Consider the following 23,960-nt stretch of genomic DNA (forward strand, 5'->3'; position numbering starts at 1 on the left):
TGTGAATGTGAAGGAGGAGGTAGAAAGGAAAAGAAGCAAAATAGTAAAGACATAAGCTTGAAGACTTCATAGTTTTTTTTGTTTGTTTTTTTTTTAAATATATTTTATATTTTTATTATTATTTATTGATTTTTTACAGAGAGGAAGGGAGAGGGATAGAGAGCTAGAAACATCGATGAGAGAGAAACATCGATCAGCCTGCGGACTGAAGGGTCTCGGGTTCGATTCCGGTAAAGGGCACATACCCGGGTTGCGAACTTGATCTCCAGTAGAAGGTGTACAGGAGGCAGCCAATCAATGATTCTCTCTCATTTTGTTTCAATCTCTCTCTCCCTCTCCCTCTCTGAAATAAACAAACATAAAACAACTAGGATGCTCTGACAGGCGAATGGGGTCTAAGATAGTGAATATTTTCAGGAAGGAAGAGTTGTGAATGTGAAGGAGGAGGTAGAAAGGAAAAGAAGCAAAATAGTAAAGACATAAGCTTGAAGACTTCATAGTTTTTTTTGTTTGTTTTTTTTTTAAATATATTTTATATTTTTATTATTATTTATTGATTTTTTACAGAGAGGAAGGGAGAGGGATAGAGAGCTAGAAACATCGATGAGAGAGAAACATCGATCAGCTGCCTCCTGCATACTCCCTTACAGGGTATGTGCCCGCAACCAAGGTACATGCCCTTGACCAGAATCGAACCTGGGACCCTTGAGTCCACAGGCCGACGCTCTATCCACTGAGCCAAACCGGTTAGGGCAAGACTTCATAGTTTTGATGGAGACTGACTATACCTCCCAAGTCCTTTGAGATAAACTTCAAACTCCTTCACATTACTGTTTTGACAGATTCCCAAATATCCATTCACTTTAATCTCTCGTTGTAGCCCTCCAGGATCTACACACAAAACCACAACAACATAAGCTCACAGAACTCAGAAGAGGCCACATTCTCTCATGCCTTGCCCGTTTGACATAAATAAACCCTTCTTGTTCCTTAAGTCCCAGTGCAAATAGGTTTTTCAACAAAAATTAATTGAAAGCTTAAAAACAACTAAAGACATTCTACTCTAAATCAGTCACTGCTTTCTCTTTGCTCCCAAGCATACAATCACACTTCCAGTTGCAGAGCCCAAAACTTGTGGAGTCCTCCTTGACTCCTTCCCTTCATTCACATTCCACGCTGATCCATCAGCAAATTCTGTTAGCTCAACCAACTTTTAAAATAGGTATAGCCCAGCCGCTATACCTATTGAGTGGTTGAGCATCGACCCATGAACCAAGAGGTCAGGGTTTGATTCCCGGTCAGAGCACATACCCAGGTTATTGGCTTGATCCCCAGTGGGGGCTGTGCAGTAGGCAGCCGACCAGTGATTTGCCCTAACCACTGATGGGTTTCTCTCTCTTTCTCTCTTTCTCTCTCTCTCTCTCTCTCTCCCCCTCCCTCTCTGAAATCAATAAAAATATATTTAAAAATAAAATAAATAAGTACAAAATATGGCACCTTCCATGATCTCCACTGCTACCCTTCCTGAATTATTTCAATAGCTTATCTGGCCCTAGCTAGTTTGGTTCAGTGGATAGAACATCAGCCTGCGGACTGAAAGGTCCCAGGTTCGATTCCAATTTTGGTCAAGGGCATGTACCTGGGTTGCAGGCTCCATCCCCAGTAGGGGGCATGGGCATGCAGGCAGCCAATCAATGATTCTCTCTCATCATTGATGTTTCTCTCTCTCTCTCTCTCTCTCTCTCTCTTCCTCTCTGAAATCAATAAAAAATATATACATATTTAATAAAAGCTTATCTGGTATCCCTGCATCAGTGTCCCCAATAGTCAATTTGCTATGTAACAGCCAGCTTTTAATTTTAAGTAGGATCATGACATTTCTCTACTCAAAATCTTCAAAGGTTTTCCATTTCATTCAGAGTAAAAGTCAAAATTCTTACCATGGGCTTTAAATGTCCTATCAGCCCAAATTACCTCTGCCCTATGCCCTACACTTCCCCCCTTGTTTACATAGCACTCTAGGGACCACTACAGGAGCACTGAAGTCACCTGCTCTTCCCCTCACCTCTGTCACATGGTTCACTCACTCATCTCTTTCAGATCTCTGCTCCGATGCCACCTTTTCAGTGAAATCTTCCCTAATCACTCTTTCAAAACTATAACACCCTCATTCCTCTTTTCTGTTCCCCTCCCCAGTTTTCCATACTATATGTATTTTACTTACTATCTGTCTCTTTCCACAAGAATACAAACTACACGTAGCAGGGTTTTTTTTTCTCCTATAGTTTTGTTTACCACTGAATCACCAATACCTAGTCCAGGATCTGTCCTATCCTATGTGCTATATAAATATTTACCAAATTAATGAATAAATGTCTACCTGTCCAAATATTAAACAGATTATAAGGCAGGACCAATGCTTTTTAATTTCTGTACTCCCATCTCTGAAGTACACAGAAGGGTATTTGGCACACAATTCATGCTCAATACAAGTTAAATTAGCCATTTACCTGCATGCTAATATAGAAAAGCAGTATATACAAAAATATTATATTTTCTGTATGGCTGGTCATAAATGCACATTCGTAGAAACCAGTGATGAAAAGGTGTCTCATCTTGGCTCTCATATTAACTGAAAACGTTTTTTGTCGTTGTTATTATTTTCTTTAAAGCAAATGGCCAGGCCAAACACCATTATTTTAGATAGGTAGTCTTTTCACTATAAAGTGAAATAATGTGAGATAAATTATAACTAGTAGGGGAAAAAACACAGCACATTATCATGTTTATGTATGGTCTTAAAGATCTCACTCACAGATACAAAAGTAATAATTTCACAATGAGACTGGTCTATTCTAGTGCTATTTCCCCAAATTCTACTCTTGTAAATAGTGGTAAATTTAGTGTTGTTCATTGCACAGGAGATTGAATGACTAGCCAACCAGTGCCAGTGCTGCCAGGTCTCATCCAATATAATCTTTGCTTTGAATGAAGAAATTTACTACCTCAGAGCAATGGGCTTCTACAAAGTCTGTTATGAAAAACATCTTTATTTATTTATTTTTTAAAATATATTTTATTGATTTTTTACAGAGAGGAAGGGAGAGAGATAGAGAGTTAGAAACATCGATGAGAGAGAAACATTAATCAGCCGCCTCCTGCACATCCCCCACCGGGGATGTGCCCGCAACCCAGGTACATGCCCTCGACCGGAATCGAACCTGGGACCCTTCAGTCCGCAGGCCGACACTCTATCCACTGAGCCAAACCGGTTTTGGCAAACATCTTTAAATCTATATGCATATCAAGCGTTTATTGTTTAGACCCATTATAATTACATTATAACCATAAAGATGATGTGATTAAAAATAATATCTATTAGTGGACTCAGAGTAGCTCTGTCATGTTCTCAATCCTGGATATTAGGATATGCAACTTCTACGACATGGGAGAAACTAAAGGATGAATTGATGTTAAAAACAGAATCCTCGTATTATTCCAAAAGTTTGGGAACAAGTACCTGGGAGCTTACAAAGGTATCATTCTACAAATGATCTTTCTCTTCCAGAGATAACATTACTGAATGGATAAATAGGCATTTTTTTTCCTATGCTGGTACTCACTCCTAATTGGCAGTCAACAGAGAAGTAACTTGGGTTTGAGTCGTGACTATTCTACTAGCTACCTTTTAAACCATGAACAAGACATTTTACTTGTATAAGTTTCAATTTCTTCACTTTTAAAATGAGGATGAACCCATCTCCCTCTAACCTCTTCATTAAGAGCTATTACAAACAAAATAAGGATGGATGTTACATTACAAAGTATAATATAAATATCCTATGCAATAAAAGGCTAATATGCAAATCAACCAATCATAGAGACTGGTGGAACAAACAGTCTCTATGACGCACACTGATCACCAGGGGGCAGAAGCTCAATGCAGGAGCTGCCCCCTGGTGGTCAGTGCGCTCTCACAGGGGAAGTGCTGCTCAGCCAGAAGCCCTGAGCTGGGCTCATGGCTGGTGAGCACTGCAGTGGTAGCACTCCTGCCTCCGTTGCAGCGCTAAGGATGTCTGACTGCCGGCTTAGGCCCGCTCCCCGTGGGGAGCAGTCAAGACATCCCCCAAGGGTTCCCGGACTGCGAGAGGGCACAGGCCGGGCTGAGGAACCCCTGCGAGTGCACAAATTTCGTGCCCCGGCCTCTAGTTCAGTGATGGCGAACCTATGACACACGTGTCAGAGGTGACACGCGAACTCATTTTTTTGGTTGATTTTTCTTTGTTAAATGGCATTTAAATATATAAAATAAATATCAAAAATATAAATCTTTGTTTACTATGGTTGCAAATATCAAAAAATTTCTATATGTGATATGGCACCAGAGTTAAGTTAGGGTTTTTCAAAATGCTGACACGCCGAGCTCAAAAGGTTCGCCATCACTGCTCTAGTTACTATATAATAGAATGCATGAAGATAATGGATAGCTAAAATTATTAAATTCAGACTTGACCATGAATGGACCTAAGCTAAAGAGTATTTAGACCTGACAGGAAATAATGAACCATTAGAGGTTTTACTGAGGAAGGTGGTTCCATGTGTACTAGTACATATAAAAACCAATGAGGTAATTGTGACTTCAAAGAAATCTAATGGCACTGTAAAAGGATGGGTAGGGGTGAAAAGAACTAGGATTAGCACTGATAGTAAGGTAAGAGCAGAGTGACTGAAAAAGGATCTGAAAAACTGCATTTAGAGTGTGGGAAACGGAAGAATTTTAACACGAGCAGTGAAAAAAACATCTCCTTATTTTGTAATTGGAAAAGATTGAGTTTAGATGTGTTATGTTTGAGATGTCTGGAGTTACTTAAGTAGAGATGTCCAAGAAGGGAGTGAAATTAAACATCAGAAGGAAGAGCTTATACTCAGAGCTGTAGACCTGGGACCAGCTGCTTAGGATGGTTGAAGTCAGAGAAGAGTGAGAAGAGTAAGGGAGAGCTGAATAAAGAACTCCAAAATCAGAAGGGTGGGCAGAGTACATTCGGAGAAAAAGAATTTAAAAAATATGAGATAAGATGATAAAGGGAATTTATTACAAATGACCATATGTTAAAAATGAAATTCAAATGATGCCCGTTTGATATTTGATATAGAAATAAATACTAAGGATTAGAGGACACTTTTGACTTAGTTTCTCGTTTACAAAATAGTATTTTCCTGATGAAAAATGTGTGAGCTCCCACAGTAAGCCTCCAGTAGTCAAAAGCTTCCAAGTAGGTTAGTTGTATTCTCCTTCCATATACTCAAGACCCCGTTGCCTTCAAGCATTAACAGTCAGCAATGATGCTAATAAACCAAAAGCAACAATAGAAAGTGAAGATCATTTTCTGGAGAGAAGGAAGATATTTACTTTTGTTTTTTATTATAGTCTATTTCTATTAGACTATGGTATATCCTCTTTAAAGTAGCAATGCAATATGACTTTCCTTAAAAATAGCATATTTTAGCACCAAACAGGTTGAATTTCAGGTATTTGGGAAATTTAATCATCCAGAACACCTCATTACCTAGCAACATCAACAGAGTTGGCATTAAGTCTTATCACTTTGCCACTACGAGTAACTCATTTACCCTTACCAAGACAGAAATCTGAAGTCATCTTAGAGTCTCCCCTTCTCTAACCTCCACCGATTAATTATTCACCCTGTTAAACAGCTCTCAGAAATGTTCCTCCACCACTATTTTCCCCTGTCCAAGTATTAAGCCATTAACTGACAGTGCCTCAAATTATAATGATCAGATTTGGGGCTCATGTCTAGATGTTTAACATCTCATAATATATTCTGCTCTTGCAGTGCTAAAATGTTGCAAAGACAGCATGTCAATGCAAAATCAAAGAAGTGCTCCTTTGAACAAAGCACTTGCCTCTTTACAATGTCATTCTATCATCTTATCTAGGAACGCCTAGCTATTCCAGAATGTTAAGTTCTCTCTCTGACAATCCATAGGCCTGGGTCATATTTCCACCCCTTTTTATTAACATCTATGGTTAAGAAAGTTTTAAGTTCTTGGAAGTACAAAAGTAGCAAAGACCTAATCTCAATAATGTAAAATGTTCAAAAGATCCTGGTTTACATTATGGTAAGATAAAGGAAGAAATCTATTTACATAATTAAAATAAATTTACTTTATCAAGTTTTTCTTTGTCAAAAAAATCACCAATTTAGCATTTTGCTATAAGAAATACAATGAATTTTTTAAAAGCAAGGAGTTACCTGAGGAGAGTCAAAAGGATATCGACTACTAAACTTAAATAGAAGTTGAAATTTTTCCCCTTCATATAAGGTACCTGGTGCACCTTCCATGTCTACAATCCACCTAGAATAGAAAAAAAACAAATTAAAAACTTCAGATAAAAGGGATTGGGGCAAGAAAGAGAAAAGATAACACGAAGAACTTCCTCTATTCCAGGTATTGGGATAGGAGTCATTTGTGTATAATAGCATACTTCATCCTCCCAATAATTATAAAAACAGCCATTCACATTCCTGGAATGCCTACTCAAGGGTTAAATAACTAGATCAAGGTCAGACAGCTAGCAAAAGACAGAGACAAATTTTATCCCAGGTCTCAGAAAACAAACATAATAAATAACGAATGAATAAATCAAAAACAACATAAAAACCTAACTCAGGGTGATAACAGCAAAGCCTGTGCTATTCCTACTCAATTTATCCTATCTTATTTTCTCAAGATTATTTCTACAATGACTAAGAAGATTTTATAAATAACATCAAACTAATTAACTTCCATTCTGATATCAATTATTTTAGAAGCAATGGGGGAAGTATCAGCAATGACAACTGAGAACTACAGTCATCTGACCGACGATCTCATCAGTGTTCTAAAGAAGACTAAATAGGAAAAAGAAAGCTAAGCTGACATTGGTCCACATACTCTGATGGGCATTCAAAATTCTATATGGCTTTTCCTTAGTTTCTCATTATGTCTCAAATGTTTAATAAAACCCAGAATAGATTTCTCTGGTATCAATGCAAACTTACTTTGTTTCCACGTATAAAAACCATGAATATAAAATAGAGACATAATTAGGAACTCATTCTTATGACTTTGGTCCACTTTGCTTCTAAAATACTGCCCCATTATCTTTCTCATCAAAATCTCTATTTCTCTACCTTCCCCTTCTCCATTTGATTTAAAAGAAAAGAACAACAGGTAATGTATAAAATATACTTATATCTCTGCACTTATAGTAATGATTGTACACCTGACCAATTCCTTCAATGTTATGCTTTTCGGGTATAAAAATTTATTATTTTAAATACAGGGAAACAAAAGAAAGAAAGAAATGAGAATACAGTTTTGGGGTTCTATTCATCACACCACTTACTACTGATTAAGAGTATGTGAAATAATAAATGTGCCTATTCTCTCAAAGCAACAGCGAATGTGAACAGGCTCTTAACAGCACAGCTATTCATTTTCAGAATGCATGCTGAATACATATGTGGTAAAAAAGATATGACCACAGACCCAAGAGGCAATATTTTACAGTGAAATTAGATAGATCTGCCCCTTAGCTAGCTGTGTGGCCATGAGTAAGCTATTTTACCTCCCCCATTTTAACTATTTCAATTGTAAAACAGGTATTTTTTTTTTTTAAGTAATGACTTCAAAGTGTTGTTGGATACATAACATTACATATGCAAAAAAAACCCTAGCACATTCCTGACAGCAGAACCAGAACACAATAAATTAAATACAATGCAAAAGCTGCACTAAAAAACAAAATCTAAAACTATTCTCTTTACAAACTAGGTAGGTCCTTCCTAGCCATCAAAATCCCCTTTTAGCCCTACCCAGTTTGGCTCAGTGGATAGAGCATCGGCCTGTGGACTGAAGGGTCCTGGGTTCGATTCCGGTCAAGGGCATGTACCTTGGTTGCGGGCACATCACCAGTAGGGGGTGTGCAAGAGGCAGCTGATCGATGTTTCTCATCAATGTTTCTAACTATCCCTCTCCCTTCCTCTCTGTAAAAAGTCAATAAAATATATATATATAAAAAAAAATCCCCTTTTACCCACCCCCCCTAATCTGGACAACCATTGCAAAGCGATATTCTGAGGAAAACTCAGGACTTCCTGGTAGCCTTTCATTCTGTTTTATAAGGCAATTTTTAGGACAATGTACCATAAATTTATGTGATCTACCCAAGCACAGCCTTTAAAAAAAAAAAAAATCCTTGCCCAAGGATTTTTTTAATTATATATATATATATACACACACACATACATACATATATTAGGAAGAGAGGGAGGGGAAGAGGGAAAGAGAGACAGACAGACAGAAAGACCCCCTACCTGGGGATTGAACCCTAACCTAGGGATGTGCCCTGACCAGAAACCAATCGAACCTGCCACCTTTTGGTGTATAAGAAAATGCTCCAACCAACTGAGACACCCAGCCAGGGCTACAGCTTTTAAACAGCTAAGCAAATACCTCAATAATCCCTCCAAAGCTGGGTAACAGGTCAAAAAAGGCATAATTTTCTATTGTACAGTATACTGTACTTTTAAATAACATTTTATTAATTAAAAAGTAAAATATGATCACCATAAAAAATTTAGAAAAAGTATCAATAAAACAAAAATCACCCATAGATAATTACTGTTAAAAGTTTTTTGGGTACATCTCATTCTAGTCATTTTGTGTTGCAGTTTCTTTATCAATGGTATTGAAGACTAGTAGTTGCATTATGTGCACACTTAATTACATACATTCAAATCATCAGAGTTTATGATTTCAATCACAAGCACACCCCCCAAAGTAAGGATGAGATGGGAGCAGTCTCAGTTCTTAACTTCTTGTGAGCAGCTGAGATTCTAATGTTTAAATATAGGTTTGAACTGCGCAGGTCCACTTATACGGGAATAATTCTTCAATAAATATGTAGAGTACTGTAAATGTATGTTCCTTCTAGTCAATCTGTCTATATCTCTATTCCTTCAGATAGCACAGGGGTTTATTAGGTTAAAGGATATGATACTCGTGTTTTTAAAGGTCTTAATATATGCTACCATAATGTCTTCTACAAAGCTTAATGTGCTTTTATCATCTTTCTTATCCATATCCACATCCCATGTAATCCCACTAAATAAAACTTTTGTGATTCATTTATGTTATTTGAAAAGAAAAATTACTGCCAGACAAAAATCTCTAAATGCAACATTCAAAGATAATGCATGCTGTTTTCAAAAGAAACATCAACAAAATGGCAACAAGTCAAATGGGAGAAGATATTTGCAAACAATACCTCTGACAAGGGGTCAATATCTAAAATATATAATGAACTCATACAATTCAACAAAAGAACAATCCAATTAAAAAATAGGCAGAGGACCTGAACACTTTTCCCAAGAAGACATACAAATGGCCAACAGATATACGAAAAGATGCTCAACTTCACTAGCTATAACGAAAAGGCAAATCAAAACCACAATTATATACCACCTCATGTTAAAATGGCTATTATCAATAAGATAAGAAATAATAAGTATTGCAGAGGATGTGGAGAAAAAGGAACCATTATACACTGCTGATGGAAATGTAAATTGGAGCAGTCTCAATGGAAAACAGTATGGATGTTCCTCAAAAAATTAAGAATAGAGCTACCATATGACCCAGCAACTCCTCTTTTGGGTTATCTACCCAAAATATTTGTAAAGATATAGGTATTCCTATGTTCACTGCAACATTATTCAGTGGCCAAGACATGGAAACAACTTAAATGTCCTTTGACTAATGACTGGATAAAGAAGATGTGGTATGTATATACAAGTGAATACGACACTCAGCCATAAAAAAAAAGATGGAATATTGCCATTTGAGACAACATGGGCGGATTTTGAAAGCACCATGTTAATTGAAATAAGTCACATAGAAAAGGACAAGATCATACAATTTTATTCATATGTGGTATATAAAACAAAAAACAACAAAAGAACAAACAAAATAAACTCACAGACACAGACAACAGCATGGTAGTTACCAGAGGGGAAAAGGGTGATGTCGGAGAGGGTAAGGGGGGAAGAATACTAGATTTTGGGTGGTAAGTACACAATAAAATATAGAGATGTTATATTATAAAGTTGTACACCTGAAACATATATAATGTTAATAACCAATGTTACCCGAATAAAATTAAATTTTTTTAAAAAAGTAATGCTGGCCCAGCTGGTATGGCTCAGTAGTTGATCATCAACCTATGAACCAGGAAGTCATGGCTCAATTCCTTGTCCAATTCCCAGTCGGAGCACATGCCTGGGTTTCAGGCTTGGTCCCCAGTGTGGGGCATGCAGGAGGCAGCCAATCAATGATTCTCCCTCAGCATTTATGTTTCTCTCTCTTTCTCCCTCTCCCTTCCTCTCTGAAATCAATAAAAAAATATTTTTTTAAAAAAAAATTGTTATAGAACTAGAGATGTGCATTGCATTTTCAAACATCAATATATCCATCGAAATATCAACATATTAATTGCCCATATTCCTGTTCTTCATGTTTGACTCCTGTCTTAATAACTCAAATGTCAAAGTGAAAGGTAACAAAAATTTTTTCTTCTAGAACAGGGGTGGGCAAACTTTTTGACTGGAGGGCCACAATGGGTTCTTAAACTGGACCGGAGGGCTGGAACAAAAGCATGGATGGAGTGTTTGTGTGAACTAATATAAATTCAAAGTAAACATCATTACATAAAAGGGTACGGTCTTTTTTTTTTTTTTAGTTTTATTCATTTCAAACGGGCCGGATCCGGCCTACGGGCCGTAGTTTGCCCACAGCTGTTCTAGAAGGACGAGTATGCCCCCCAACCCTCCATTGTGTGAATTTTGGTTACTTTTGCTCTCTCAACCTAAAATATCCTATATAATAAAAGCCTAATATGCTAAGTGTCTGGTCAACCGGTTGGCCATTCAATCAAAGCATAATATGCTAATGATATGCTAAGGCCACTCAACCACTTGCTATAACGTGCACCAGTGGGGTTCCTCGGCCTGACCTGCACCTTCTCGCAATCTGGGACCCCTCAGGCGATGTTGGAGATCCGGTTTCGGCTCATCTCACAGGCCAGACCGAGGGACCCTTTAGTCACAATTCAATATTTGAATTGTCCTTATTTGTCCTACAAGATGGTCTATGGTAAACTTTTATCTTGTAGGCTTCTATCCTTTTTATGTTTTTCTGGAGATTTTTTTTAAAGGAAAGGAGCAATTATTTTATATTTTCCCCCTATTTCAGAACATTCATCCTTAGTTAACAGAATTATTAAATCAAAGGAACAGTAAGAATAGACCATACTAGGTTGTGAGATCTTAGAATGATACTCGTGAAAATATTTTAAACTAAGTCAAATTCATTTTTAAGAGAGGGGACGCATCTCTCTCTACTCTTCTTGGTATCATATCTGGGAAGATACTTCTGCTCCACTCCCAAGGAAGGAGCTGAGTTAGAGAGAATACTTGTGTTCCCTTCCACCCTTCACTTTTTCATGCACAGAGTAAGGTCTGTTAACTGTATTTACCACTTGCTGGAAGAGAATGTGATGAAATATAAAAACAATTATATATTTAATAAAGTAAGAATACATTCATACATTACACTGATAATAAAAGAAACTAAGTACTTTAAAAATTAAGTACTTACTGTGTAATTGAATTTTGAACACTCTTTTCATTTAAAGTCATCCCAGGAGGTGGGTCATTCTGCAAAGCCAACAGTTCTTTCTGCAGTCGTTTCTAGAAAAAAATACCAATAATAATTTGTACCTTTTTGTTATATGTCTAAATATATTTATAAAAATTGATGTTGTAAAGGATTATGAAGAGCAGCCCGCTATCTACAAAACTTCATAGCTATTTCATGGAGGTTTGTAAGGTCTCAGCCTAGGTTGTAAGTGTTGAGTGTTAGTAGTGCTTCTTTTACTGTTTTTCAACTATAAATATAATCCAAAAGAACATGTCTTTTCAGATATGAATAAGTTTTAAATAGTTATTTATAATTTATAACCCATATTTCTGTTTTCTTAAATATGATCACCTGCACATTTTTAATCTTCAACACCAGAATATAACATATCAGGGCCCAAGATATGTAAATTTATTTTCCGATATAACAGATGCCCCCAAATGGCTATGTATTTTGCCTTCTTGTTTGTGCAGCTTTTATTGTCCAACTCTTCAGTTATTATCACTAGTGTACATTAATTTATAGTACACAACAACAAAAAACTCACAGAAGCTCACAATTTATGGGTTTAAAATCCAAATAATTATAACTGTATGCAACATTATAAAGATTATGAATAAACATCTTTTCTTGGATTAAAGTAGACAAACATAAATATCTGTTCAGAACTCAAGAACTTGCTGCTTAAAAGCTAGTATCAAAAAAAAGAGCTAGTATCTGCCTTTTTCTGGACAAATATTACTATCAATATAGCAATGTTTCTAGATCTTTTCAATATATGACATCTTTAAATAAGCTTAACATAACCCAACACCAATACAGTTTAGAAAACAACTCCCCTTCTTTGTTGAGAATCACTGTAACAGAACTTATAAATGGCTCTTTAGTTGCCAAGAATGAAAAATTTTCCTCAGACCTTGCAATATCATAATTGAAAGTAACGATGAAAATAAGATATCAACTACATACAATTCCCCCCAATCCCATTCTGACCACACCCACATTATCGAGCAAAAGGGTTTGTTTTGGCAACTATATCATGTTATTTTGGTGTAACAAACTCCAACTCATCTTCAGTGCTGGCATTACATTGACTAACATTTACTGCTTCATGTGCTCTTTTAAAAATTTATTTATTATTGACTAGAGGCCCGGTGCACGAACTTTGTGCACTCCGGAGGGGTGGCATCCCTCAGCCCGGCTTGCACCCTCTCGCAGTCCAGGAGCCCTTGTGGGATGTCCAACTGACGGCTTAGGCCCAGACCAGGCCTAAGCCGTTAGTCAGACATCCTTAGCACTGCCACGGAGGCAGGTGAGGCTCCCGCCACCACTGTTGTGCTTGCCAGCCGTGAGCACAGCTTCTGGTGCACTGACCACCGGGGGCAGCTCCTGTGTTGAGCATCTGTCCCCTGGTGGTCAGTACGCATCATAGCGACCAGTCGTTCTACCATTCGGTCATTTTGCATATTAGCCTTTTATTATATAGGATTGACTGATTTTAGAGAGAGAGGAAGAGAGAGGGAGGAGAGGGAGAAATATCAATTTCCTATTCCACTTATTGATGCATTGATTGATTCTTATATGTGCCCTGTATGGGGGTCAAACCTGCAATCTTGGCATGTCGGGATTACGCTCTCACCAACTGGGGGACTTTCTCAATGTCATCAGCAATGTGCAAAAGTGTTTGTTTTCTTTGCAATCTTGCCAGAACTAAAGGTAATCATCCTCATCAATTTCTGTGAAGTTGGCAAAAAAAATATTCTCCCTTGCTTGCTGTTTTAATTTATACTGCTAATGGCTACTTGAATAAATTTTTGTTGTCTACTAACTTAAAATTTGTAAGGCTTTCCCAGTTTGTCATTTGCCCTTTAACTTTGTCGTTTGCCATGCACACACTTAAAAGTTATATTATTATTCAAGAAGCAAGATGGCGGCGATATAGGCAGACTCGTTCCAGGTCTTGTCCCGGAGCAAATGGAGTAAGCAGCTGAAACTAATAACACCCACCCCGAATTGGCGAAATTACTCAGCTGGTGAGACGGTTTGCAGCCGGGAAGGGCAGAGCTCCCCTGGAAAGGTAAAAAACCAGGGATCTGGGCAGGAAACTTTGCCAGACCTCTGAGCCCAGAGGGTCGGAGGGAGACCGCGTGGCAGACAGCCGCGTCTCTTGGGACAGACACAGCCCCTGACTGGGGAAAGGAGTTCCGTGGGATTTGGATTTGATTACGGAGGACTGAGCCTAAAGTGGGCAGCCTGAGGAGCTGACCAGATCATGCAGTGCCGGTAAGAGAGGAGCGTTTTTTCGGCCGGCCGGCGTTTGTTTGTTTCTTTGTTTAGGACTGCACCCCGTCTATACCTGAGTCCTGAGGATCCCTCACAGGACTGCACCCCGTCTACACCTGAGGACCCCTCACAGGACTGCACCCCGTCTACACCTGAGGACCCCTCACAGGACTGCACCCCGTCTACACCTGAGGACCCCTCACAGGACTGCACCCCGTCTACACCTGAGGACCCCTCACAGGACTGCACCCCGTCTACACCTGAGGACCCCTCACAGGACTGCACCCCGTCTACACCTGAGGACCCCTCACAGGACTGCACCCCGTCTACACCTGAGGACCCCTCACAGGACTGCACCCCGTCTATACCTGAGTCCTGAGGATCCCTCACAGGACTGCACCCCGTCTACACCTGAGGACCCCTCACAGGACTGCACCCCGTCTACACCTGAGGACCCCTCACAGGACTGCACCCCGTCTACACCTGAGGACCCCTCACAGGACTGCACCCCGTCTACACCTGAGGACCCCTCACAGGACTGCACCCCGTCTACACCTGAGGACCCCTCACAGGACTGCACCCCGTCTACACCTGAGGACCCCTCACAGGACTGCACCCCGTCTACACCTGAGGACCCCTCACAGGACTGCACCCCGTCTATACCTGAGTCCTGAGGATCCCTCACAGGACTGCACCCCGTCTACACCTGAGGACCCCTCACAGGACTGCACCCCGTCTACACCTGAGGACCCCTCACAGGACTGCACCCCGTCTACACCTGAGGACCCCTCACAGGACTGCACCCCGTCTACACCTGAGGACCCCTCACAGGACTGCACCCCGTCTACACCTGAGGACCCCTCACAGGACTGCACCCCGTCTACACCTGAGGACCCCTCACAGGACTGCACCCCGTCTACACCTGAGGACCCCTCACAGGACTGCACCCCGTCTATACCTGAGTCCTGAGGACCCCTCACAGGACTGCACCCCGTCTACACCTGAGGACCCCTCACAGGACTGCACCCCGTCTACACCTGAGGACCCCTCACAGGACTGCACCCCGTCTACACCTGAGGACCCCTCACAGGACTGCACCCCGTCTACACCTGAGGACCCCTCACAGGACTGCACCCCGTCTACACCTGAGGACCCCTCACAGGACTGCACCCCGTCTACACCTGAGGACCCCTCACAGGACTGCACCCCGTCTACACCTGAGGACCCCTCACAGGACTGCACCCCGTCTACACCTGAGGACCCCTCACAGGACTGCACCCCGTCTACACCTGAGGACCCCTCACAGGACTGCACCCCGTCTACACCTGAGGACCCCTCACAGGACTGCACCCCGTCTACACCTGAGGACCCCTCACAGGACTGCACCCCGTCTACACCTGAGGACCCCTCACAGGACTGCACCCCGTCTACACCTGAGGACCCCTCACAGGACTGCACCCCGTCTACACCTGAGGACCCCTCACAGGACTGCACCCCGTCTACACCTGAGGACCCCTCACAGGACTGCACCCCGTCTACACCTGAGGACCCCTCACAGGACTGCACCCCGTCTACACCTGAGGACCCCTCACAGGACTGCACCCCGTCTACACCTGAGGACCCCTCACAGGACTGCACCCCGTCTACACCTGAGGACCCCTCACAGGACTGCACCCCGTCTACACCTGAGGACCCCTCACAGGACTGCACCCCGTCTACACCTGAGGACCCCTCACAGGACTGCACCCCGTCTACACCTGAGGACCCCTCACAGGACTGCACCCCGTCTACACCTGAGGACCCCTCACAGGACTGCACCCCGTCTACACCTGAGGACCCCTCACAGGACTGCACCCCGTCTACACCTGAGGACCCCTCACAGGACTGCACCCCGTCTACACCTGAGGACCCCTCACAGGACTGCACCCCGTCTACACCTGAGGACCCCTCACAGGACTGCACCCCGTCTACACCTGAGGACCCCTCACAGGACTGCACCCCGTCTACACCTGAGGACCCCTCACAGGACTGCACCCCGTCTACACCTGAGGACCCCTCACAGGACTGCACCCCGTCTACACCTGAGGACCCCTCACAGGACTGCACCCCGTCTACACCTGAGGACCCCTCACAGGACTGCACCCCGTCTACACCTGAGGACCCCTCACAGGACTGCACCCCGTCTACACCTGAGGGCCCCCTCACAGGACTGCACCCCATCTACACCTGTGTCCTGAGGGCCCCTCACAGGACTGCACCCCATCTATACCTGAGGGCCTCCTCACAGGACTGCACCCCCTATACCTGGGTTCTGAGGGCCCCTCACAGGACTGGACTCTCCTGACATTTACTACTCTGAGGGTCTGAGCAGAAGTCCAACTGGTGTGCTTGGAGCTGTGGTTCCCCGAGAGCCTGTGGCAGGACCGGGCGCTGGCGTCTCATCCCCACCCAATGGAAAAGCAGGAAAAAGAACAAACACCACGCCCACCAGCTGAGTGACACATGGACCCAGGTCTGAAGCGGCCTCACCTGATTCGACAGAGCAGGCCATGCACCTGAAATGGGACCCGAGTGGTGACTGAGAGTCCATTTTCTGAGTTTCATGGAATCCTGTATTATGTCTGACAGCTCCATTTCACACCAATGGCCGGTTCCACGCTGCTAACGAAGTACAAAAATGAGAAAATGTCACTAAAAACAAAAGAAGGCAAAAAGTGCATGCAAGTTCGACGCCATCAGACCGACATTCCTGTGGGAAACGCCTGTTCTCACGTTGCCATGACGTTTTCAGGGGCTCCTCGCTGCACCCCTGGGAGCAGTGCGGTGGGCACCTGTGGCCCTGGGACCTCCAGGGTCCTCTGCCCTGGCCCCACCGTCCCCGCACCTGCTCCTAAATCAGGACTATCACCTACATGGACAAGCTCGTTTTCCCCAATCAGGTGAAAACAAAATGAGGTTCTAGCAAGACCAATGTTTACACCAGAAATAACACAAGATGAGGCGACCCATCCCATTGGCTGTCCCTCCAATGAGCTTCCAGTGGCCTCCACAGGCAGGGGGAGCCAGGGCCTCCTCTCCCTCTGCACTGACTCTGCAGCGAGATTCTGCCTCCTCCCTGCCCAGCTGGACTGCAGGGTCCCCTCCACGTGGTGCCTATGGGCACAAAGGCCCCCTCTCCTGCCCCCACCGCCCCCAGGGACAGAGGCGGCAGGGTTCAGACTCAGCCGCCCATGCTGCCTCAGCTCCTGTTCCTTCCGCCCGTCTGTGGCTTCACCGATCACCACTGCACCATGGGCACCCTCTCTTCCGCCTCCGACACAGCTGCGGCCTTTCTCTTGTGCAGCCGTCTGTCCACCTGATTACCTGCCTGGTTGCTGCTCCCCTGACGGGCCTCCCGCCTGTTCTATCTAGTGAGCTGCTCCTAGAGGCAGCCCTGGGGCGTGTTCTGTCCTTTCTGGGGTCTCACTCCCCAATTCGGGACCCGAGGGCTGGAGGTGGATGCCTGTGTCATTCCTCACAGTAACACCTTGTAATGAAAAGCCACTGCGGACAGAGCAGGGTAACGATTAAAAAACCAGCTCTGAGACTCCGCGGAGTTCTGGAAGGTGGAACCCTGCGAGTTCCCACAGCCTCCCAGGCTCTTGTTTACACACTTCCTCTTAAATCTGTGAGTTTGATTGTTGATCCCGGTGCATGTGATTGCCCAATTGGGGTCGCTAGCGGAGCTTGTAGGGGAAGATTGTTTTTGGGGAGCCTGGAAAACAGAGCTGAGAGTGGCGACTGGTGAAACAGATCTGGGCGGAGCTGGTTCAGGTACAATAGAGAACTCCTGGTCAGAGAGGACTTAAAGCCTTGGAGGTCAATCCAGACACACTGCCACCCAGAGGCAGAGCCACGAACTGACTCTTCTGTACATACAAATACAGCAGTAAGGGGAACCAATACGGCCTGCCTTAAAATCAGGACTGTGGCTTACAACACGGAGGAACAGTGTATCAGAGGGAAATTCAACATTCTCCTGAATTCCGGGCGTGCCAAAAAGAAGAGTAGAAGATCTGAAGCACCTGCATTACTGCACATTTTTATTTTACTTTTTTTTTTTTTAATTAATTACTTTTTCACCTTTTAACTAAGAAAACATTGTTTTTCTTTTTTTTTTCCATCACCTGATTTTACCCTTTCAACTACTACATTTTTATTTTTAACTAGTATTATTACCGCTACCATTTTACCATTTTTTAAAGTGTCATTTTCTTTTCTTTTATTTTTTTTATTTTTTTATTTTGGGACTAATGTCCTCCATTCTATTTTCATCGTTCCTTTAGCAACATTTTTCTCTACCTCAATTTGCCTCTGTGCTAAACCCTCTTCCCCACTTTTTCCCTTTTGTTGTCCTGTTTCTCTTACCCTACTCCAGGTTTAGATCTTCCCTATTCTTTTTACCCCCTGTCAAAATTTCACCCTACTTATATACCCTATGTCCAATCCCCTGCTCTAAATCCTTATACACCTTTCCCTTATCTTCCTTCACTATCCAAATTTTTTTCTTCTTCTTCTTCTTTTCTCTCTCTATTGTTTATTGTTGTTTGCTCGATTGACGAGTATATTGGGGGTTTTTTTAGGATCGTTTGTGAGGTTAGTCTGCTTATTCTTTTTATTTTTCTCCCCCCGCCCCCCGGTTATTTCTGTGCTTCTGTTTTCCCTTGCGTCGCTTGATATTATTGGTTGTTTGTAGTTTGTATTCATCTCCAGGAATCTGCTGCTGTAAATTGTTGGTATTAGTGGCGGTTCTATAGGAGTTTTCCCCTCATATAAATAGTCTCTTCCCCTCTTATACTTCACTCTCTTTTCTCTCTTACTTTTTTTTTTCTTTTTCCTCTTCTTTTTTCCCCTCCCTTTTTCCAATTTTATTTTTGCACTCCTTTTTTTTTCTTTTTTCTTTCTTTCTTTTTTCTCTTCTACCTTTTTCTCTTCTTTCTTCCTTATCTCCTAACTCTCTTAGCTCGGGTGGCCACCTTTATTTGGGGTTATTGATATCGTAAATACATTCGTGTTCAGTGCCTGGTACGTTGTGCCTTGTTGTGTTGTATTTTGTGCCTTTAAATCAACGCAGCAGATTCAAGCAACAGCGGCCTCCTGATCTCCACACGCTCTGTCTGGGGAACAGTTACTGTGTGTGAAGCCTCCCTCCACCAGCCAGAAGAGCCACCACAGCTGTGAACAGCACCCACCAGAGGCCCTGCTATCAACGGAGGAGCCACTGCTACCACAACCGCCCAAGGAGCAACCACAGCCCGAGGAGCCACTGCCACCCAGGGAGCAGCCACTGAACGACTCAACAACTAGATATGTCAGTGAGATCAAACATGGGTAGACAAAGAAACCCCCAAAGGAAAGAGAAGGAGGACTCGCCAGAAAAGCAGCTAAGTGAGACAGAGGCATGCAACATGACGGAAAAAGAATTCAGAATAAGGGTCCTAGAGTACATGCACCGGTCGGAGGAAAAAATCAATACCATATGCAAGAAGCTAGAAGAATCAGATGAAAAATTCAATACCATATGCAAGAAGCTAGAAGAATCAGATGAAAAATTCAATACCATATGCAAGAAGCTAGAAGAATCAGATGAAAAATTCAATACCATATGCAAGAAGCTAGAAGAATCAGATGAAAAATTCAATACCATATGCAAGAAGCTAGAAGAATCAGATGAAAAATTCAATACCATATGCAAGAAGCTAGAAGAAACAGATGAAAAAATCAACAACTTAAGTAAGGCCCAAGAAGAAATGAAGAGTGATATAGCTGCCATAAAAAACTCCATTGAAAGTATCAACAGTAGACTAGGAGAAGCGGAGGACCGAATTAGTGAATTAGAAGACAAGGAAGCAAAACACACCCAAACTATACTGCAAATGGAGAAAAAAATTAAAAGACAGGAGGAGAGCCTAAGGGAGCTTTGGGACAACATGAAACGAAACAACATACGAATAATAGGGGTGCCAGAACAACAGAAAGATGAACATGGATTAGAAAACCTATTCGAAGAAATAATATCAGAAAACTTCCCTGAGGTGGGGAAGAAAAAAGTCACACAAGCCCAGAGAGTCCCAAACAAGGTGAATCCGAAAAGACCCACACCAAGACACATCATAATTACCATGGCAAATGTTCAGGACAAAGAGAGAATCTTACAGGCTGCAAGAGAGAGACGGAAAGTTACATACAAGGGATCTCCCATTAGATTATCAAATGATTTCTCAACAGAAACACATCAGGCCAGAAAAGAATGGACAGAAATTTACAAAGTGATGCAAAGCAAAGGACTGAATCCAAGAATACTCTATCCAGCAAGGCTATCATTCAAAATTGAAGGGGAAATAAGAAGCTTCACAGACAAAAAAAGGCTAAGGGAGTTTATCACCACCAAGCCAGCCATGCAAGAAATGCTAAAGGGACTGGTGTAAAAAGAAGAAATAACAAGCTCAGAAAGAAAACAGCCACACACAAAAAGAAATGGCTATAAACAAGTACCTTTCAATAATAACTTTAAATGTAAACGGACTAAATGCTCCAACCAAAAGACATCGAGTGGCTGAATGGATAAAAAAACATGACCCATACATCTGCTGTCTACAAGAGACCCACCTCATTAGAAGGGACTCACACAGACTGAAAGTGAAGGGATGGAAAAATATCTTTCACGCAAATGGAAAGGAAAAGAAAGCTGGGGTAGCAATACTTATATCGGACAAAATACATCTCAAAGTGAAGGCCATAACCAGAGATAAGGAAGGCCACTTCATAATACTAAAGGGATCAATACAACAAGAAGATATAACCCTGGTAAACATATATGCACCCAATGCAGGAGCACCCAAATACATAAAAAAACTCCTGGAAGATATCAAAGGAGAGATCGACAACAATACAATCATAGTAGGGGACTTTAATACACCACTGACATCACTGGATAAGTCCTCTAGACAAACAATCAGCAGAGAAACAGCAATCCTAAATGACTCACTAGATCAGATGGACTTAATAGACATCTTCAGAACACTTCACCCCAAAGCCGCGGAATATACATTCTACTCAAGTGCTCATGGGACAGATTCAAAAATAGACCACATATTGGGTCACAAGCAAAGTCTCCCCAAATTCAAGAAGATTGAAATCATAAAAAGCATCTTCTCAGACCATGATGGCATAATATTAGAAATAAACTACAATAAAAACAACCCAAAATACTCAAACACTTGGAAGCTGAATAGCATGTTATTAAATATTGATTGGGTTACCAATGAGATCAAAGAAGAAATTAAAAACATCCTGGAAACTAATGACAATGAAAACACAACAATCCAAAACCTTTGGGACACAATGAAAGCAGTCCTGAGAGGGAAGTTTATAGCTCTACAGGCCTACCTCAACAAACAAGAAAAAATGGTAGTAAATCATCTAACTCTTCAACTCAAAGAATTAGAAAGAGAGCAACAAGATAAGCCCAGAGTGAGCAGAAGGAAGGAGATAATAAAGATTAGAGCAGAAATAAATGACATAGAGACCAAAAAAACAATACAGAAAATCAATGAAACCAAGAGCTGGTTCTTTGAAAGGATAAACAAGATTGACAAACCTCTAGCCAGGCTCACCAAGAAGCAAAGAGAGAGGACCCAAATAAACCAAATCAGAAACGATAGAGGCGAAATAACAACAGACCCCACAGAAATACAAATGATTGTTAAAAAATACTATGGACAGCTCTACTCCAACAAACTAGACAACCTGGAGGAAATGGACAAATTCCTAGAAAAATACAACATTCCAGCACTCAATCAGGAAGAATCTAAAAATCTCAATAGGCCAATAACTATGGAAGAAATTGAAGCAGTCATCAAAAAGCTTCCAGCAAACAAAAGTTATATTATTAAATATATTTTTTTAAAAAATCAAATAAACGATGATTTCATAAAAAAAAAAAAATAAGAACCTGAAATTTAATTTTGGTTATTTATTTATTTCATGCGTCCATTTTATTTCCCTTTTTAAGGTCTGGATGAGACTTCTTGGGAAGCCTCTAAAAACTTTACTGTGGGCTACATGGGGCATTAGAAGCCAGAGCACTCCTCCTCCGACTCCTTCCCAATGTCTGGAGGTGCTATCGGAACCATAGACCCGGCCAGGAGCTTCCCTAAGGCAGTACAGAGTCGGGCCAGGGGGCCACTAGGCAGGCCCTAATTAAGTTTTTCTTTAAAAAAAATAATTTATTTTAGAATCATGTCTTTCTGTATATTAACTTAGGGAATATCAGTTAATATTTAGGAAATAAGATTTGAGGTCAGCCATCTTCCAAAAAAAATTTTTTTTTGCTCATTTATAAAAGTACAACTATACACCTTTTATCCATGAGTTTAGGAATTGTAGTGATATGGCTTAGAAAGCATAATGGCCTAAGTATTTTCAAAATATAAGTTCATGTGGAAAAGAATTTTGTTTATGTGTGTGGAGGAAACCTATAGGTTTAAAATAATATGTCAGCCAACTGATTTAAAAGACCTTTGTTTTGTTTTTGAAGCCACCCTTGTCTTCCTATGAGGAATAATTGAGAGGGGATGCTTCTCTGTGTAAAACTCCAAATTGGTGGTGTTGACTTTTGAGCTTGAACATTTTCAGACTTGATTAAAACTTGGTTTATTCTAATTTCTGTATCAAAAGAGTTTTACGTGGTAACTAGTCTTATAACATGTATGTATCATATGTTTGTTCATCTAAAGCTTTTTAATCCAAATAAAAATGGAGTTTGCAAAGTGAAAAAAAAAATTAAATTTCACTGTGCTGGAAATGAAAATCTGTTTAGTCTTTGAAACACATTATTTGGCTTTCAGTAGACCACAATCCTGATTTTTCTCCTTTGTGACCACTCACTCCTTTTGGGCACTACTGTACCCTGAAAGCATGAGGAAGTGATTTATGCATTTGTCTCTCGTTAGGCTATGGGCTTTTAAAAAAGTCTTGTAGCTTTTTGCATTCCAATCTGATTTTTGAAGATGTCAATTTAAAATAAGAATGAGTAGCTTCATTTATTGACGGCTTTCCATTTCCTAAGGGGGGGGAAGTTTCAATAAGTTATTAGGAGTTAAGGTCTCTAGAAGTGTATTTAGAATTCAGTAGGAAAGAAAACATTTCCTTAATATGCCTGAAACAGTATTTTAAAATAAAATTTTATAGCTTAGCATCTCACCCAGAAATAAATGGCAATTGTTGTAATTATTTTTTAAATATATTTTTATTGATTTCAGAGAGGAAGGGAGAGGGGGAGAGAGTTAGGAACATCAGTGATGAGAGAGAATCATTGATTGGCTGCTTTCTACATGCCTCCTACTGGGGATTGAGCCCGCAACCCAGGCATGTGCCCTTGACCAGAACCGAACCCGAGACCCTTCAGTTTGCAGGCTGACGCTCTATCCACTGAGCCAAACCAGCTAGGGCTGTTATAATTATTAATATATTGCGGGAGAGGGGGAATAGTGGTTGTTATTGTCATGATATTAATGAGTACCAACAAATTTTTTTCCTATCTTGCTCCCCTATTATCCTTTCATCTTTAGTTTGTTGTTAGATGAAATTGGAAAGAAAACTTACTGGCCATTGTATGTACTGCTGTATTAGCAACCTTTGTCATATATATTATGGCTACATTTTTAATATTTTCCCTCATTTCTGTTTCTTCCTATGCTAAACAAGGATTTCTATCTTTTAGAATAGTTTCTTAAATCTGTCACTTTGAGATAAAACTTCACAAGATGTGAGGCCTAACTCCCCATCCCCTTAAACTTGCTCCATTTCTCATCACATTTTAATATACCATATACTTACTTGTTTTGGTATTATTTACTGACCATCTTCCTTCCCCA

At 41.2% G+C, this 23,960-nt stretch overlaps 1 protein-coding gene across 2 annotated transcripts in view; it reads right to left on the reverse strand.

Moving 5' to 3' along the window:
* UBE2W (ubiquitin-conjugating enzyme E2W (putative)) overlaps positions 1–23,960 on the reverse strand; it is a 65,507-nt gene that overhangs the window by 26,645 nt on the left and 14,902 nt on the right. For both annotated transcript variants that reach the window (XM_014539849.1, XM_014539850.1), the window contains exons 2-3: positions 11,719–11,810; positions 6,276–6,378 (exon numbers count right to left, since the gene is read on the reverse strand). In XM_014539849.1, coding sequence (XP_014395335.1) covers positions 6,276–6,378; positions 11,719–11,810 — 195 coding nt within the window. The remainder of the gene's footprint in view (positions 1–6,275; positions 6,379–11,718; positions 11,811–23,960) is intronic.

The sequence above is a fragment of the Myotis brandtii genome, unplaced genomic scaffold, assembly GCF_000412655.1.
Source record: "Myotis brandtii unplaced genomic scaffold, ASM41265v1 scaffold23, whole genome shotgun sequence".
NCBI lineage: Eukaryota > Metazoa > Chordata > Mammalia > Chiroptera > Vespertilionidae > Myotis > Myotis brandtii.